The 17632-nt window shown below is 38.1% G+C and overlaps 1 protein-coding gene across 1 annotated transcript in view; it reads right to left on the bottom strand.

Annotated features, from left to right (window-relative positions):
• Positions 1 to 8955, bottom strand: part of GMDS (GDP-mannose 4,6-dehydratase) — a gene marked incomplete at both ends in the record, with an annotated part of 124358 nt that extends 115403 nt beyond the window's left edge. The window contains 3 exons of the mRNA XM_010019361.1: positions 951 to 1060; positions 5184 to 5271; positions 8911 to 8955. Coding sequence (XP_010017663.1) covers positions 951 to 1060; positions 5184 to 5271; positions 8911 to 8955 — 243 coding nt within the window. The remainder of the gene's footprint in view (positions 1 to 950; positions 1061 to 5183; positions 5272 to 8910) is intronic.
• Positions 8956 to 17632: the final 8677 nt, after the last annotated feature.

Genomic DNA, 17632 nt, shown 5'->3' with positions numbered 1-17632 from the left:
CTGCCCTTAGACTCATGCAGTCTTGTTTTCATACTATTATATCTGAGCTAAGAAACCAAATCAGAGTAATGTTTAGCACAGAGAAACTGGATAATTACCACTTAAGAGTACTTTCACATCACACACAATAAGGACAGGAGATATGACAGAATTTATTTCAAAGAGAAATTGCTGCCTGGCTATCAGTTTCAGTTTGCAACCATGAAGCAAGGCACGAACAAGGCTTTTGCAAGTAAATAGAGGTCACCTGTTACCAAACCAAGCTTTTCCATGATACAATATAGCTTCATGCATGTAAAATACAAATTAAAGTTACACTCTCTACTACGCATTTTTTCTTTATGATGCAGCATTACCTCCCAGGGTCGCATCACTCATCTTCAACAGGTCCTTTTATTTCAGTTTCTATAACTTTTCCAACCAAAATCTAGAAATTTCATAATACTGCTAGTAAGAGCAAAGCTGTTTTCTGTATTTGTAGGTCAATCTTTCAAAGAATGTCACTGGCATGAAAGCTAGTACAGGTGAAGCCCTTCTAGAAGGGATACTCTCAGATACGTGTATTGATTTTAATGCAAACAGAATAATATGGTTCTAAGAACCATTAGACCTAATGACACTAAATAACTTCTCCACTAGGACTGGTCAGCAGGAAACTCCACAGCAAAAGTTGTTTGAAATGATAGAAAAATCAGATTTTTAAACCTGTGGATTTTGTTGACAATGACAACTTAGCCTTACTTAATCTGACATCTTAATATATTTTCAGTAGCAAGATTCATACAGTAATTCAGCACTGCAGAAAACAACTATCTGGATTTGAGGGAGTGTTTACCTGTTAGAGTTTGCAGTTGTTAAAACAGCTACGAACGCTGCAGTCTAAAATAATTAAAGCAGTATGCTACTGCCAACTCATATTCACACAATTCTCAGTGCTGCAAGCTACTCACCTTGACATGGCTCTGAGCTCCCAGGTTGTATATCTCAGTGGGTTTGACTTCATTAATGATCTTCACCAGGCAGGTGCTGTCCGTGAGATCACCGTAGTGCAGCTTCATGTCTTCAGAGTTTAAGAACACAGAGTTAATACACTTTAGTCACAGAACAGTATGGCATTCTTGGTCCAAATACTATTCCAGGTTTAAAATCCAAGTAAATGTTTACTGGAAAAAGTTACAAAATCACCAGCTGAACAAGGTTTTGCTTGTTGTTTTTCCTGTGCTTTAAGCACAAAATACATTTTCCTGCAGGAGTAATGAATACAATTTCAAATTCTCTTTTCAATAATCTGATTTACCTAGCAGCATTTATATCATTTGTTTAATAGTTTGCGCTTAATTAACTCGGGTAGTATAACTTAGAACAATGTCATATACAGAATTTCAGCCACAAACCCTCACGTTATTTTAATCTATGTTTGCAATCCTCTCGCAAAGGTTTTTAATAACTTCTTAAGCATACTCCATGAGCCTTCTCCTCCTTCCCAAAATGTTGTACAAGTTTATGTCCCTTACTGTGAATAATTTCACAACGCAACAAAAATGTCGAAGATACCTACAAGCTGAACATTTAAGTAACATTACAGTACAACTCATTGTATTTATTACTATTGTTTTTCCATTTAAAAATATAAACAAACACCAAAAAGGAATTTCAGAGAACATTGTAACTGTCAAAGAAACATGCTTCATGACGCTGCACAAGAAAACATCAAATGTGGTTAGATAAGTCAGTCACAGAGCTGTTACTTATTCTTCCCTGACCGAGTTACTTTCCAATCTGAGTGTGAAAAAGTAGGTAAGAGCATGAGACCAGGCCCTGTCAAAATTTAAAGAGCAGGTTGCAATGATCCATTTGACAGTGGTCACCACTTTCTTGGGACTGTATCATCTACACACAACTTGATTTGTTTTGTTTTTGTTTTTGTTTTTTTTTTTAATTATGAAACCAAGAAACACAAGGTTTATTACAAGAGTCTTGTCATTACCATATGAATCCCCAGCCCAGCTTTTAAATTGAGAGATATGAGATATGTGACTTTTTTTCTTTTTTTTTTTAAGCTGGTTTAGGTTTTTCTTATGGTGTTGTTTTTTTTTATTGTTGTTAACAGTTTAAGGCAGCAAGGAAGTACAGATCACACAGTTCTTACATGTTCAGCTTTGCACATTCCTGTTTCATGTGTACTTGAGGCTCTTCAGGTTGGTAAAGTGATACAGTGCAGCAGGTCACAGTTTATTCTTCAAATTTGCTTTTACATCCACATTGTTTGAAAAAGGACTGAAAGGTCTTCAAGACCCAGATGAAGCTGTGACTAACAGGTAAGGGAATGCTAGTGCAACTTTTGTAAAAAAGAGGTAACTGTGATTAAATATGAATGCTGGCAAGCAGGTTATGACCCTTTTTGTGCATACACATCAATTATCCATGGTGGGGGCTGCCTTCATTACTGCCATCAGTCCTATACAAGCTGTGCTGGAATAACATTTCATTTCCACTTGTATGGAATGCAACTGTCCTGCTTTCCAATTGAAATTCAGTGCATGAAACAGTTCTGCCTGTGGGCCACAGCATGCACAAGATCCCAAATGGTCACAGGATAAAGCTACTATGATATTTTTAACCTGCAATCTTCAACACTGTTGGTGTCCAGACCACCTTAACAACAGCTGCATTTTTCTTGCAACACTAAATAGAGACCAAGAGCAAGCACTACCTAACCTGTTTTTCTGATGGCAGTTATCACCTTTTTTAAGAAAACTCTGTGGGCTGGTGGGAGCAGGGAAGAACCCAAATGCACTGCCCTTTCTGTACCAGAAAATAAAGCTTCCCCTGGGCAAGAGGAGACCCTCTTCTGCTGCTAACCTTGACTGGGAGTTAAACACTTTCCAGCCTAAGCAGCAGCTGAGCAGGAAAGAAGTGCCACAGTCAGGCGCTCTCTTCCTACACCAGAGACATTCAGTTTTGCTACCATTCCCGGGCCAGAAAGCAGTCTCAGAGCTTCCCAGGGGAAGGTGGGCTGTCAGCCATGCTGAGCCGACTATCAGAAATACCCTCCCATGACTACATTATATTTAAAGCTTTCAAAGGGGAATGCCCATTTTTGTCTACAATCAAGTCTTCAAAGCTTCTTGTCCAAAAGGTCTTTTTTGAATGGGAGCAGGACATGACGCTCTGTTCATCTTCTGACTGATGAAAAAGAGGTCCTTCAGGAGTAATAAGCTAAGTAGAAAGACTTACTAGAAATGGGGTTTATTTGGGACAAAGATTTATAAACACAGATTAAATGTTCAAACCTTTGGGGTTTAGCAATATTATCCAATCTATAAACCTCCTTAGCAAGCAATAGCTGAAGGGCTTGCTTCAAGAAACAGCTTGTTTTCCTTCTTGTTCTCCCTACTATTTTTTTGTATAAAGAGGTTCACTGTCTAGGAAGATCATCATTGTGCACTGTGTAATCAATTCCTCATGGGAAGAACACATACAGCAAAGACAAAATTAGGGTTTGCTCACATCAACCACTACTGCTTCTTTGCTTCCTCCAGTACTGCCTGGAAACCCATTGTTTCCAAACAGTTTCCACGGAGCTGCTTTTCCTGAGATTCCAAGTCCAATTCCTCCTCCTCCTCCCATTCATATGGCTGCATTCCTCAGTTAAAGGAAAATTAGATAAAAAGTGGGGAAAAACATTTAAAGTCTGCTTTCTCTTTCCTTTCTTCCATGCCTTTCCTTAAATGTTCATATACATATTTACCATGATCTACATTGCCTTCTCAAATCACTTTTCACAGTCACAAGATGGTCCTTACAATGCGCAGGTTCCTATTTGACTTCTCTTGCTTCATTTTACCTTGTAAGCCCTAAATGCAAGTCTTAGGAAACATAGCTCTTGCATTGTCCTTGACAGAAGCACAGGTTTCAGTATTCTTCATGAAGATATTTTATTCAACTTTACCCCTCTCTCAACCAGGTATTTTAAGGAGCAATGTACAGCAGGCAGTAACTATCCATAGTTTTGGGTTTGTTTTTTTTTTTTTTTTAATTACAAGCAAAGATCAAGTGAACTCAAAGTTGCATTATATATTACAATTTGATAAAATTAGACTCTGTTCAACCATGGGGGAAGCAGACTTCAAAATACATAAGACTGCATAGAGATATTTAGTGTTAATAATAACTTAAACTGGACTATTTAGGACAGTGTCAGTCTGCAGAAGTCTACAAAATATGACTAGTGTAGAGAACTATATGCTTGCTAAAATGCTTTCTGCTGAACTGGAGCCATCCAACATTTAAGCTTCTCATTAAGTGACCAGTTAACCTTCGTTAAGGTAGAATACTAAATTTTTGCAAAGCATATGCTGAAGGCAATGATTTCAGCTTTCCAAATTATCATTGGTAACAGAGAATACAGTAAATTGTTACCTAATTTCCAAAACCAATGCCTTTGCTTCAGAAAAGAAATGGTAATCATTTCATTGGGTGCAGAAATTCAGAAGATTCGTTCTTCATCAGTAAGAACTGACCATGTGTCCTAGGTTCAGCTACAGCAGTCTTATTCATTCTATCATACAGGCTGTCCCCAAGCCTTCAACTCTCTCAGACACTAAGAAACTCATGAGGATACAGAAGTGGAGTACTTAAGATAACTGCCTCAAAACCCCCACATTTTACTATTCCGATATCTCAGTGGTTTTAACCTCCTGTAGCTTTTTGCAGACTCAGCCATTTTCTGATTGCTTCTGCCTAGCTACATGTGAACTGTCTCAGCATTTCCACAACATTCCTTCCTGGGCCCATCTCATTTTCCCCTCTTGGTAACTCACCCACACAAGAGTATCTACGTTTTGTGTCAGATTTTCATCAGAGAAAGCCATCACTTTCTTTCTGAGATGGAGCAGCTAGCTAACACAAGCAGAGAAAAGGGAAGCTTAGCTACCAAGGGGTTTTTTTTTTCACTTGTTTTAAATAACCAATCCTAAATCAAGCACAACTTAAAAATAATGACTCATACTAACATTTAGGTAGAGGAAACTGGGATTCCCTTCCTGCTCCAGGGGATCTTTCTCCACCAAACACACACCACAGACTAAAAAAAAGCAAAAACCACCCCCCGCCCTCCCCTCCCCCCAAAAAAAAACAACCAAAAAACCAAAACCACCTTAAATGTAAAAATAAAGTCTTACTTCCTTCAGTGTGAGCCTGTGGGTTCTTATAGAGATGTTCAATCCGGCCTGTGTTAAAAGAACTAGACCGACGAACGATGCCATGCACCTGGTGATTGAACAAAGAGAAATACAAAAGGAAAGTGGTAAGCATTAAGAGAAAGCGCTCATCATCATCATCTCTATTTTCATATACATGGGCCTAACCCTTCTGTAAGGTAATCAGAGCTTGCCTCTATTCCTAAAGACAGACAATTATCCAAATCATAACAAAATACTTGGAGATGAGCTCTGATGCTGCCATTTACTTTCATACCCTTAAGTGGTTTCACCTACTCCTTTGTTGACACCTCTAGCAGCCCAAGCATCAAAAACAGTACAGGAAACACTGAATTGCCCTAAAGCACCCTCTCCTAGTGAGTGAGACTTGTCAGCATTATTGGAGCTGGAGAAGCAATATGTGAATCCTAAGATAACCACTTCTCCCTGGTTGTAGAGAAGTCTTTCTGGAGCCAGAGATGATGGGCATGGAAAAAACAGCAGCAGGAGATGGGGCTAAGAAAAGGAGAGACAGGGCAGAGAGGCAGGAAATGGAGAAGAAATAGACAAGGGGAAAGAACGGGCAGCAACTGCAAGGCCCAAAAATATTTTAAAAAACAGCTGTTATTCACTTTCTGGGGTGTTGGAAGAACAGCCAGAACAGTCAGTGCTTTTTTATGGACCTCATGAGTCAGTGTTCTCCATCGGGTTACAAGACACACAGGCAAGCCTAAGGCTGAAATGCAGGTTGGGAATTTCCTTTAACCAGCCATGATAAATAAGACTGTAAAAAAAACCACTGGTTCTGACTAACATTAAAGAAAAGTCCATTTGTGTCTAATACATTAGAGAAATTGTTCAAACACTGACCCTGTTTCCTCCTTATGTAAGATAGCCCCATGCCTGCTGCCAAAATTCATGTTAGCTTGGGTTACCAGCTGCAGAAGTTGTGCTTGCACAAATGAAATTGAACTTCAGCATCTGACTGTCCTCCACTTCTCCCTGCCCATTATTTCTGAAAGTGATCCTTTACGCTTGGATGCATCCTACACTTGGCTGGGTTGGGCCATTGCTTTACTCTCTCACTTCAGTGTTAACTTGAACTTGTGAGAATATACCAGCAGAAACAGGCAGTGTTTGGGGGTTTGGTTTGGTTTTGCTTTATTTGGGGATTTTTGTTTTACACATAACACAAGCTATGGTTATTGACACTTTTTATTTCATCTGAAGTCTGAAACTTAACTGAATAAAAAGGTATGCATAGCCACAGAGTGAGACCAGTTGACTTCATTAAGGATGACATTTTGGTGGCAAGATCTCTAGTAATAGCTGAATAGCTTCATCTTCACACCTTGCAAGTCCAATTTACAACGCCAGTTTCCTTGCATAAAATCTTGTGTGCCCAGCCACACAAGAGGCTACAACATACCTTGTCCTACAATTCAAATGCTAAACTTTCCACAACTAAAATATTTCCATTTTGAGAACCAATGGGAAACTGAGAAACATGGCCTGCCAAAAGAAATTTCCTTAAAATAATGAATTTATAAGGATAAATTTTCCATATTTATGTGGTTAAAGTTATATGGATAATTTATAGCAACATAAGGTTTACAGAGAAACACTTTCAAAAAAAGAAACTTCTATAACAACTTAACTTTTACAAAAGATGCTGGAAATATTTTGAGTACTCGAAGAACATCTGTTTTCCTGAGTAAAAAGCAGACTGCAGTTTTAAAGCATCCAGTTATTCTAAAGGAAGATAACTGAAGTGCTCTACAACCCTTCTAGCAAAATTAAATGTTTTGGCTTAAAGTCCTGATGAGTCTTCTTGAGCTCTCAATTATCTAACTCTGAATGAAGTCATGCTGAAATTCAAGTTCACACAAACGATTGACCAATAAGTCAAATCTTGCCAGCTCAAACCTTGATGAAAGACTGTGCTTGCAAGAGCTTTATGTCAGCTGAATGACGGTGATACCATCATTTAACCAATGAGATGTGCTAAATGCAATCACCCCAGGACTCCAAAAAGTTTCAGCAAACAAACAAATCCAGAGAGCCTGTTGCGTCCAGCGATAACAAGAATACATGCAAACCCAGCTTCTTTTTCCTATTCTTCTTTTCCTCCCACTCCTTTTTCTGGTATGCACATATAAGAGAAAGAAAACCTGCCAAATGCTTAATCCATGACAGCAATATAAACGTAAAAACCCTGATGAAAGATACCTTTGTCTGCACAGGACAGGTGAAACGCAAACTTTGTGACAAACGAAAATGTGTGCAAACTGGTTAATCTAGTTAAGAATGTAAGATCAGTGGAGTTTCCTCAACAGGGACTGGTTTTTTAAAAATTTCAAACCTATTTAAAGAAGTCAAACTGACCATCTTGTTAGGGAGGCAATCAGTTATCACACGTATTCTTGTGTTCAGTTCATCAGGAACAGAGGTCTTTAACTGGGAACACAGGAAAGAATTCTAGCAAATGAATGGGGAGTTGAGGAACAGAAAAAAAAAAATAAAATCTCTACACAATTATTATAACCTTTCTATTGTGGAAAGGGTTATATTTCATTTTAGTTGTTGTTAGCAGCTCCCAATTTCATCGTGGACTAGGAGAGAGCATGTGTTTTTGCCTTTAAAGAAGGAGAAGCAACCACAACGATATTTCTCTTCTCCAAATGGAATGGAGAAATAGTAAAAATAATCAATTTACAACACACACATTGATAGGCAGATCAATCAACAAACCAGAAGAAATGATGGAATGAACAAGGCAAGATTACCCATGTACAAAAGCGTGGAAAGAACAGACTGGCTGAGAAAAGACCTCTCACTAAGCTATGAAGGAGTATTAGAACAGAAGTAATAAAATACAATATTAGAACAAGCATTAACTTTCACTAAAAGACCAGAAAATTCCACATTGTAGGGAGATTGACCAGCCCTTTCCTTTCATTATCATGCATTTTGGAAGAATCTTTCATGACTGAGAAGGCAAACATTCTTATGTATATGCCCACAACAGTTCAAAACCATCAAAATCATGATTGTTGCTTTGCTGGGTCACCAAAAACATGATTTTGCCAGGGAAATTTTTGGAGCAAGAAGTAAGGAATCAGTCTCCTGTTATTTTAAGAAAAAGGTAAATGAAAATAACTAATATTAATCAAGAATATAGTTAATCTAAGAAAAGGGGTGGAAAGTAATACTACAAAAGCATATTTTGAGGGTTGGTTTGGGTTTGTTTTCTTTTTCCCCTTTCTTAAACAGAGAAAGCAAAATGCAAGGTTTTCATTGCTGAAGTGTAACTGCCAAAATAAAAGGGCCTTTAGAGTGAAAAGAGAAGGGAAAAAGAGAACAAACAAGAGATTCTTACTCCTTTTTGTGGTACATTGCATCATAAATTATTGCCTAATTCCTTACAGTTTTGGCTCACACAGGTCACTGCTTATCTGAGTTGGCGGGAAACATGCAAAGCAGCTATACCCTGAGGAGAAGAGGGAATCCACCAGTGGACATTAGATGATAAATAGTACAATAAGCTGGCATGATTACAGGCCATGTTGCACATTCCTCTCCGGAGTTTTGATTTGTTATCTAGCACTGGAGTGGAAAACATACACAGAGAAGGACAGAAGCAGAGGAAGCCGGAGCTGCAGCATCCAAATGACTCCATCAGCCTGCAGCCGGTCACCGAGTCACTCACCTCATAGCCTTTTTCCAGCAGGAACTCAGCCAAGTACGAGCCATCCTGGGAAGAGTAAGATATAGGAAAATGTTAGAACCACAGCGAATAGGCCTGGGAGATTTGGACTGGCTAAAGTCTCAAGAAAGGGGGAAAAAAAAATTGCACTTTGTTGAACCTATAACAAGGACATACTTTGATTTCTCCAGATTTATATACTAACCTGAATATCCCACAGACACTTTTTAGTTCATTTTATGTTAAGAAGCAGTGTATTTTAAAATAAGTTGCTTACAAATGCTGGTTGAGAACTCCCGTCTCTTGAATCTCTTCCCAAGTTCCATTATGAAGTGCCTAGGGACATCTTTCCAAAATATCCTAACCACAGTTATTGAATTTTAACTATTTTGGAGCTAGAGAAGGAAAAACTTTCTAAAAAAAATGGTACAAGCTATGTATACTCTGCAAGCTGATGTGCCTCTAACATTCTGTCACTCTCACATCCCCCTTGCACACGCACTGCTTCCACAAGCCCTCTGGAAGCAGCAATAATTCTGCCTGACCAACTGAGTTTTCGAAAACATCCTTCACACACTGTATATTTATACTACAGAATACAACCTACTTTCACATTTTATATATCATCGAGGGTTGAGAGTTTGGGTTGTTTTGGTTTTGGGTGTTATTTGTTGGGTTTTTTTTCCCTTTTTTGTTTTTGTCTTCCTTTTAAATCCTTGTCAAACTTGAATTATTAAACTTGCAAAACCCAAAGACTTCAAATCACATGTTTTTCTGAAATAAGATGATTTTCCTGGCATCACTATTGCCAGGATTACCAAATAAAATATAATAAGAAATCAGACACATTTGGTGTGTATACATATTATCCTTATGTGTTCACACCATCACAAACTCAGCAAAGCTTACCCCTCCAGAAGAGTGCTCGCTAACCAATTCAGTGAGTATTACTCATGCCCAAAGAGTCTGCATCTTTTTCACTGACTTTTTTAACTTGTTCCTTTAATATGTGAGAGTATTCCAGAGTCAATTGACTTGCTACAGAAAGACCATAAAAACATGGGATACCACCTACGCTTACATGCTTGAACTCTATTTTGTGGATCTGCTTGGCCAGAGACATTTAAGTGCAAAACTAAACAGACATCTCTCAGGTCCTTTTTTTAAAAGCATGTTTCTCAAAGAAAAATCTCTCTTACCTCAGATTAAATGAGATTTTCTCATCTCATAGACACCCTAAGGAGAATAACATACTGAAGTAAGAAATATGAGATGCACTAGGAGGCCCTAGAGCAGCAGGACTGCCAGTAGAGACTGCTTACTACATTGATGGCAAAATCATGCATAAGTCTATCCAAAATGGCACAGTGCAGTGTAAAGGGGCATGTCGCTGTATGTTTAAAACTGCAGTGTTAGAAAAATGAACTGACTTTATGGTATGTTCCGTAAAGTCTTACACAGTCCAAAAGAGCTTTAAACCAAGAAAGCAAGTCTCAGCTTACATACTTCCTCACTACATGTATATGTGTGTGTTCACACAGCTTTACAGTTCCATAACCCAACAGCCATCAGTCTATCACACTGGTTGGTCTGGAGCATGACAAACCATGTGCGCCATGGAATCACTGGAACAGTCTGTTTTCTGTATATTAAATTGAGAGAACAAAATCCTATCGAAAGGAGAAATTCAAAGAATATGCAACTCCAAAAATGGAAACTCTGGAGGCAAAGTGGCTGATGACAACTACCTTTACTGTGGCTGTCATCTTTTTCATTAGTAATTCCTCCAGGATTCATCAGAGGTGGAACAGGGGGAAGAAAACTTCCCAATTCTCCTTAGTTGTTCAGACCACTAAAATAAATAAATATATAAAATAAATATGAGGTGAAAGTGGGAGACCCAAAGAGTGCAAATGAGACGAAAAAAGATTATGATTACTTCGGAAGTTGATGGGAAACAGGCTTGACTAGGATTGAACCCTGTCAATAAGGTCTTGTTCTTCTCACCCAGGCCATAGCTCAAACTTTCCAGTCGTCCTGGAACATTTTGAACCAGCAGTGGCACTCACTTCCTCTCCGCTTCCTTTCCAGGTCTATCAAGTGATAGGGCAGGACTTTACAATGAGTGGGAAACAGGCAGCAAGTGTGAAAGCTACTGGTTTCTGGCTCTGGCACAGTACAGCTGATTTACTGTCTGGTAATCGCACACAATGCGGATTCATGCTGTCCTGCACTGTGATACCATATCACTCACGGCTCCCAGACTTCATGTTTCCCTTCCTTTTCAGTAGAGCAGCTGTCAGTATGAATGGCAATCAGAACAGCGATCAAAGTGTTGAAGCGTTTGTAGCTTGTGAGGATAGTACAGTTTCCATTTTTTCATAATGAGGTCAAGGAGTAAACAATATTAAGCTCTATTACGTGATTTAATCATTTATCCATAGAAGACTGCATTATGCATATAAATTCTATTATCAAATCTATTGATTCTCATTTATACTACAAACAGAGCTTTCAAGATTCAGGAATCACTGAACCATGAAACAAGTACTAGAGGAACTAGGTGTTTAGCAACAAATCTCAATTTTTTTAGCATTAGCAGATTTTGCTTTGAGCCACATGCTGCCAACCATATCCATTCCTGGTTTGCATTGAGTAGGAATAGATCAGCACGAAGTGCATGACTTGGTCTGATCCATGAAGTTGGGGACTGGGCGGAAGGGTCTTCCCTTTTGTTAGAAATGGTTATAGTCCTTGATCCTATCTTGTTGAGTGTTTTACCCCAAGACTATGGCCTAAATCATCTCCTCCTTAATACTGAGAGAAACCAATACCTGCTTAAGTGGTGGTGAGCACATGCAACCAGAAAGATGTAAATATAACCAGAGGCCAATCTGTTCATTAAGGTAGCTATAGGTATCCTACTCTCCAAATTCAGCCACAAAAGCAAGGTGAAAAATGAGACTCTACAGATTAGAGTGCTTAGTTACTGTGCTCCCTCCACTGGGAAATATGCTATTCTACTTTAGAAATGTTGTCACATCTGAGAGCTTACCTCTGCTAATGTAAAGTATCCAGCTATTGCTATTGAGTTTGTAACAAATCAGCAAAATGAGGTTTTGCTGAACCCAGGACACCTCAGAATACAGAATTAGGTACTTCTGTCTATGGCCAAAAGATCAGTCTTAAAATAAAATAGCATACAAACTGCCTTTAAGTAGGATTGCAATGAGTCCTGGCTCTGATCAGCTTGAACGGTCAAAACAGTTTAACAAGACTGACTAAACAAACCACCTCAGTTAAAACAGTTCCTCATCAGCACACTCTGACACATTAAGCTTGAAGAATCACTATGCTGTCCTCAGCCAAATAGTAGTTTGAAAGCACATACAAAGAATGATACTTCAACTGGCTTCCAAGACACAGCAACAGGTTTTCAACTGCAGCTGCCTTACAGCATGTCTGTAAAATTCCCAGACAAAAGAAAACAGCCATATAAACTAGAGAGAGACAACTTTAGGATGCAATATTTTATATTTAATACAGTAGTTAATGTCAAGAACTTCAATAAGCTTTGACACACTATCAAAGAAAACCCTTTCCAACAGAGTGAAGAAATTGAAACATAAAAAAGAGTTAGTGCTTTGCCACAAACATGTAGAATTAAAGAGAGTATCAAGTTTTACTTGATTTGTGAGCAAAGAACAGGATCATTTAGACAGACAACTGAAAACAAGTGGAATTAAATAGATAATCCAAAATCTCCTCTATTTTTTACTGTTCTACATCAGGAAATTCCATTTGCAATGGATTTGTTTTGGATTTAAACTGGCACATTCAGAGAAGGCTGCAAAAGCAACCCCAATTACAAGACACCTCCATCCCCTTCCTTTGATATTGACAGTTCCAACATCCATCCACTGACTCCCGGATTCAATAACTAGGGTACATCCTACCTGAGTGTTTGTAATCTATAGAAGGGGACTCCCTCTTCTCCACAGCTCCTCTCTGCTAGTAAAGAGGAGTGGAAAAAAGTGCTAGATGGCTGAACAAAGGAGAAGAGACCAAGAGGAGGAGGAATAGGGTTCTTTTTATTACTATTCCTAGAATGTTTTTTCAGGGTGGGAGGAAGGAATTAAAATCCTACCATGAGTGATGCAAGTGTATTAAGGCTGTAACTCAGAGGAGAAAGGGCTCCTGTTGCAGGGGGATAGTATAAACATTTGAGAAGAAACATCCCACTGTATGGTGGTAAAAAAGACATTCCCTACAAACATGTAATAATTGGAAATCCCAAAGCCATGCAAAAGATCATGAGAAATCCTACTGCAAGATCCCTTCACCACCAACAGCCCAGCTCTCTACTTTCTGGAACAACAGACTCCCAGACTTTTGACTCCCAGCCACAAAAGACACCGTCACTCAAAAAGCACCACTTCACTGGATAGTGCAGCAGGGAAGAGAGCCTGACTACTGTGTCATCTCCCACACTCTTCATACCTTTGCAAATGGATTAGCAATAAAACCTGAGAGTATAAAAAACACAACACGTCCACTGTCAGCTACACTGTTTGAAGGAGGTGTTGGGTTTTGATATTTCCACGATGGGCATGTATGATGAAATATCTGTCCATTTGCTACATGCTTTACTTCTATGTCACCAAGACCAAGTTTTCAGACTTCATTGTTCCTTTGGAAAAAAGTGACATAATTTTCCACATATGACACAAAAGACCAAAGTTGGTTACACTTACAAAATTCAAAATCATGCAAGGCTCATGCCATGCCCTTAGTAATAACACTACAAAGGTGAGTTCATGGAAGTTCAAATTATAGGTGGTGTCAATTATCAAGGCCATTCATAGTGATTCTAAATTCTGTTTGAACTATAAACTACATCCATGCTCTGCTGAAGTTAAATTTGGGTAGGTTCAATTAATCTGTTTGGGGGGCTGTGCATAGAAAGAAGATGCACACATTCACCTATAGGACATGGGTTTTATTTCTTACAGGGATCTTTCCTCAGTAACATCATGAATAGACACTATTTTCATTTAGCCTTGTTTTAACGAATAGTCTATGCCTCCATGAAAATACGCAGAGCTATGCCACTATTGACATTGCACAATAAATTGTTGCTTCATCAAATTTTAAGCTTTTGCACAGCTATCAGCTAACACTACTTTAGTGACTTACTAAGTTGCAGTATGGTGACAGATCCTTTGAAGCAGGGAACTCACACCACACTAAAGCAACACACAAATGATTTTAATTAAAATCCATAACAACAACTGTTCATTTGTTTGTGGCACTCAAACAGGCTTCCTTAAAAAAAAAGTAAAAAAAAAAAAATCTACGCAAGTACTACAGTGCAATGCTATTTTTGCTGAAAAATGCATACTTCTAATAATTTCCAGTGATTTACAGAGGAAATCTGTAATTTTTTGCAGCTACTATAAACAGAACAGTGCTGCACTTTGTCTCAAATCTTCAAGGCAATACTCAAGGTAAAGCATTAAAGTGTTCATAAAAAATTCTCTATACTGAAAAAAGGAAGAATTATGAACTCTGAAGCATTCAACTGATTTATTAAAGCTGCCACCCTCCACATAGTTATTTTGCTATTTTGATTTGTATTCTGGCCAAGTAAGAATAGGAAAACAAGTGTCCTTTTGTTCCTGAAGTCAAAATAAAAAGTCAAAAGGCAATCGATGTTAGAAAATAAAATATATATTTATTTGTTTAAAAACATTCCCCACTTAATTGAAGAGTTTTTGTAATGCATTAACTACAGTACAACAAAAAAAAAAAAAAGTAGGAGGAAAGTTATCATTAGCAATAACAACAAAAGCATTCTAATTACATTACTCTGATCTTTTTCACTTAAGAGTTGTTTAAAAAGTAAAAGAAAAGCAAAGTTGCTTTGGAAGAGTGAATCACCTTGTTATTTCCTAGTCTGAGCTCCATCTGACCTCATGCACTATTCCACTGGTAAACTACTAAGTTATATTAAGAGCTGCAACTGCAGTTACGGACAACAGCAAGTTTTATTTCATTCCTCCCTCCAGTTATCTTTATCCAAAACAACATTATTCACATCATCAATATTTATAGCTATTCTACTGTGAACATCACTGCAGACGCTCAAGCTAAAGAACGAACCTCTGAACCACTCTGAAGCCAACATGAACAGAATAAACTTATGTAATTCAAATTTGCTCCTTAACATTACGAGAGTCAACTAGTTATTAATTTTGGCTTAACTTAAGCCAACAACAAGAAGGTATGTCAGTGCAATACTGCTGTTTGGGGTTTTTTAAGTGTTGATATTTAAAAAAATATAAAACCTTCAGTCTAAAACACATATGAAATTCTACAATAAGCAAATAGTTTGCATCTATCACAACTCCCACAACATCTCAGCTTGGGAAAAACAAGTTACACCATCAAATTGAGTATACTAAGGTTTTTTTCCTTATTGAAGGAACCTGTGACACTTAATGTGTGATTTCCAAATACACTTATGTCGTGGTTTCCCAGTGACAACAGTCAGGTGCTTGATAGCTTTTTATGTTATGAAAAACTAAAAAATTTTGCCCCTAAACTCTCAGGCTGTGTGCTCCAACATTCAGAAACTCAAAATAACTACTAGTTTTCAGATACATCCAAAGAACTATTTTTATGAAGAGGAAAAGTATCAGTAGAGAGCCTTTTGAAGAATTTAAAGAACAATGAATGCATATTAAAAGCTTTCTTTTAATTTTTAAACATTACTTTTCAAATCTGAATGTCTGCAGTACACTAATATGAAAACAACCAGTTATGAACTCTACATTTGAGAGAAACCTAGCTATATTTTTCTATCTCGCTAATGAAACCACAGGGATTGGAGGAATGTATCTATAAACATGTCAATGCAACTCATATGGACAGTAGTCCACGAGAAAATGAAAACCTCTACTTATAGTGTTTGTAATGGGAAACCCATAACAGTTTTAAAACCCACAAGATGACTGTTTTGCCCGTTCCTATTTTCCCCTACTTTCAAAAAGCTACTGGCATCAGATGGTCTTTCACCTTTCCAAAATAGTAACAGTAGCTATGAGCATTTTGGACATGCCCATCCTTGAGTACTCAGACTAACCCATCAGACCCATTTGGGGACTAACACTGTTGCAGCCAACTCAGGGTGAAACTCTTTAATCTGCAACGAATGCAAGCTAACCCCAAACACTACGCGCTAGAAGTCCAAACATGCAGAACCTGGTTGTGCAGAGCAAAGAAACCAGGAACTCAGAACTAAGCTGCAGCACACGCTCTCAAAAAGAGTATTTTGGATCTCAAACTTTGAGAGTTCAAAGTTGTCACAGTTATAAACCATAAAGCTCAGAAATGTTTTTGGAAGACATAGTGACAGTTGTGTTTAAGACATGTGAGTAACTTTGTGAAGTGACACCAGGAGCAAAGTTGGAAATCTTATCATGTCATCAAAGCAGTAACGTGGCTATTACTGTAACTGAGGAGGCCACCTGAACTTACGACCATACCTCAACACACATCCTACTAGAAATTGTGGACCCACCTCACTCCCAGACAGCACTACGTGGGTTTTGTTTGTTTGTTTGGGGTTTTGTGTGTCTGTGTGTGTGTGCGTGTGTGTCTGTGTTTTGGCTTGTTTTGGGTTTGTGGCTTTTTGTTGTTGTTGGTTTGTTTGGTCTTTTTTGGTTGATTTTGTTTGTTTGTTTTTTCCAGCAGCAGCCTAGCACAGCTGCTGAGGTTAAAGCTGCTTGCACCACTTTTAAAGTCTAGGATTTATACCTTTTTTTTAAATACATCATATGTGTTCTATAATATAATTGTAAATAAATATGGACTCTGTGGTAACACTTGATTGAATGAACAGAACTTTTAATTCAGACAGTGCCTACCTTCCTTTGCAAGCAAAACCAACTGTTGCTAGAGATGCTTAACTATATAATAAATGAACTTGTGTTCAAAACATTACAGCATGGATTGAAAGTGGACATTAGACCTGACACTTCTTTACAACGTGCTGCTCTTGCTAATCAAGCACCCCAATGCCACATGGACTGAGCTTCCTGGTGGCGAGAAGCCAAGCAGGATAAGGATTATCTAGGTGATAGCAAAAGGATGCAATGTTTTTTCAGAAAAGGTTGCAGAAGGTCATCCTTATATTTACAGATACCACACAATGCCTTGTGTACCCAACTTCACAGCTTTCCCTTGTCAGCTTTGAAAGGGGAAAAAAAACACCCAGCTCCATTAATTGCCAAGGTTCTTGTCTAAGGGGAATTAGAAAGGGAAAGCAAGCAGCAATGTTTGTTTATCCTATCTGTCAGGAACAGGATTTTGAATAGACAACTACCACAAAACCGCCAGCAAAACACCTTTTCCTTCAATTCATACAGTATTAAAAATCACCTGCAGTTTGAGTTAGCAATAACCACTTGTATCATCTTCAAATGCAGTTATCAAAAGAATTCTTCCAGCTACCTAGCTGTCATGAACAGCTTCCTATTTAAGATTAGGGCAGAGATATACCAAGATAAAACAACTATATAGTTTAAATATTTCCACATCAGTTTTGTTCCAATGAGTTACGCAGTTTTGCACAGATCTCTGAAAACAGAACTATTTAAAACTTTCACAAAGCATCCTTTAAAAAAAGCATCAAACAAATTACTCCAAAAAAGTTGTTTCAAAC

The sequence above is a fragment of the Nestor notabilis genome, unplaced genomic scaffold (genome assembly GCF_000696875.1).
Source record: "Nestor notabilis isolate BGI_N333 unplaced genomic scaffold, ASM69687v1 scaffold1398, whole genome shotgun sequence".
NCBI classification, from domain to species: Eukaryota; Metazoa; Chordata; class Aves; order Psittaciformes; family Psittacidae; genus Nestor; species Nestor notabilis.
The sequence above is the reverse complement of the archived record's forward strand: the minus strand, read 5'-3'. Positions and strand labels throughout refer to the sequence as shown.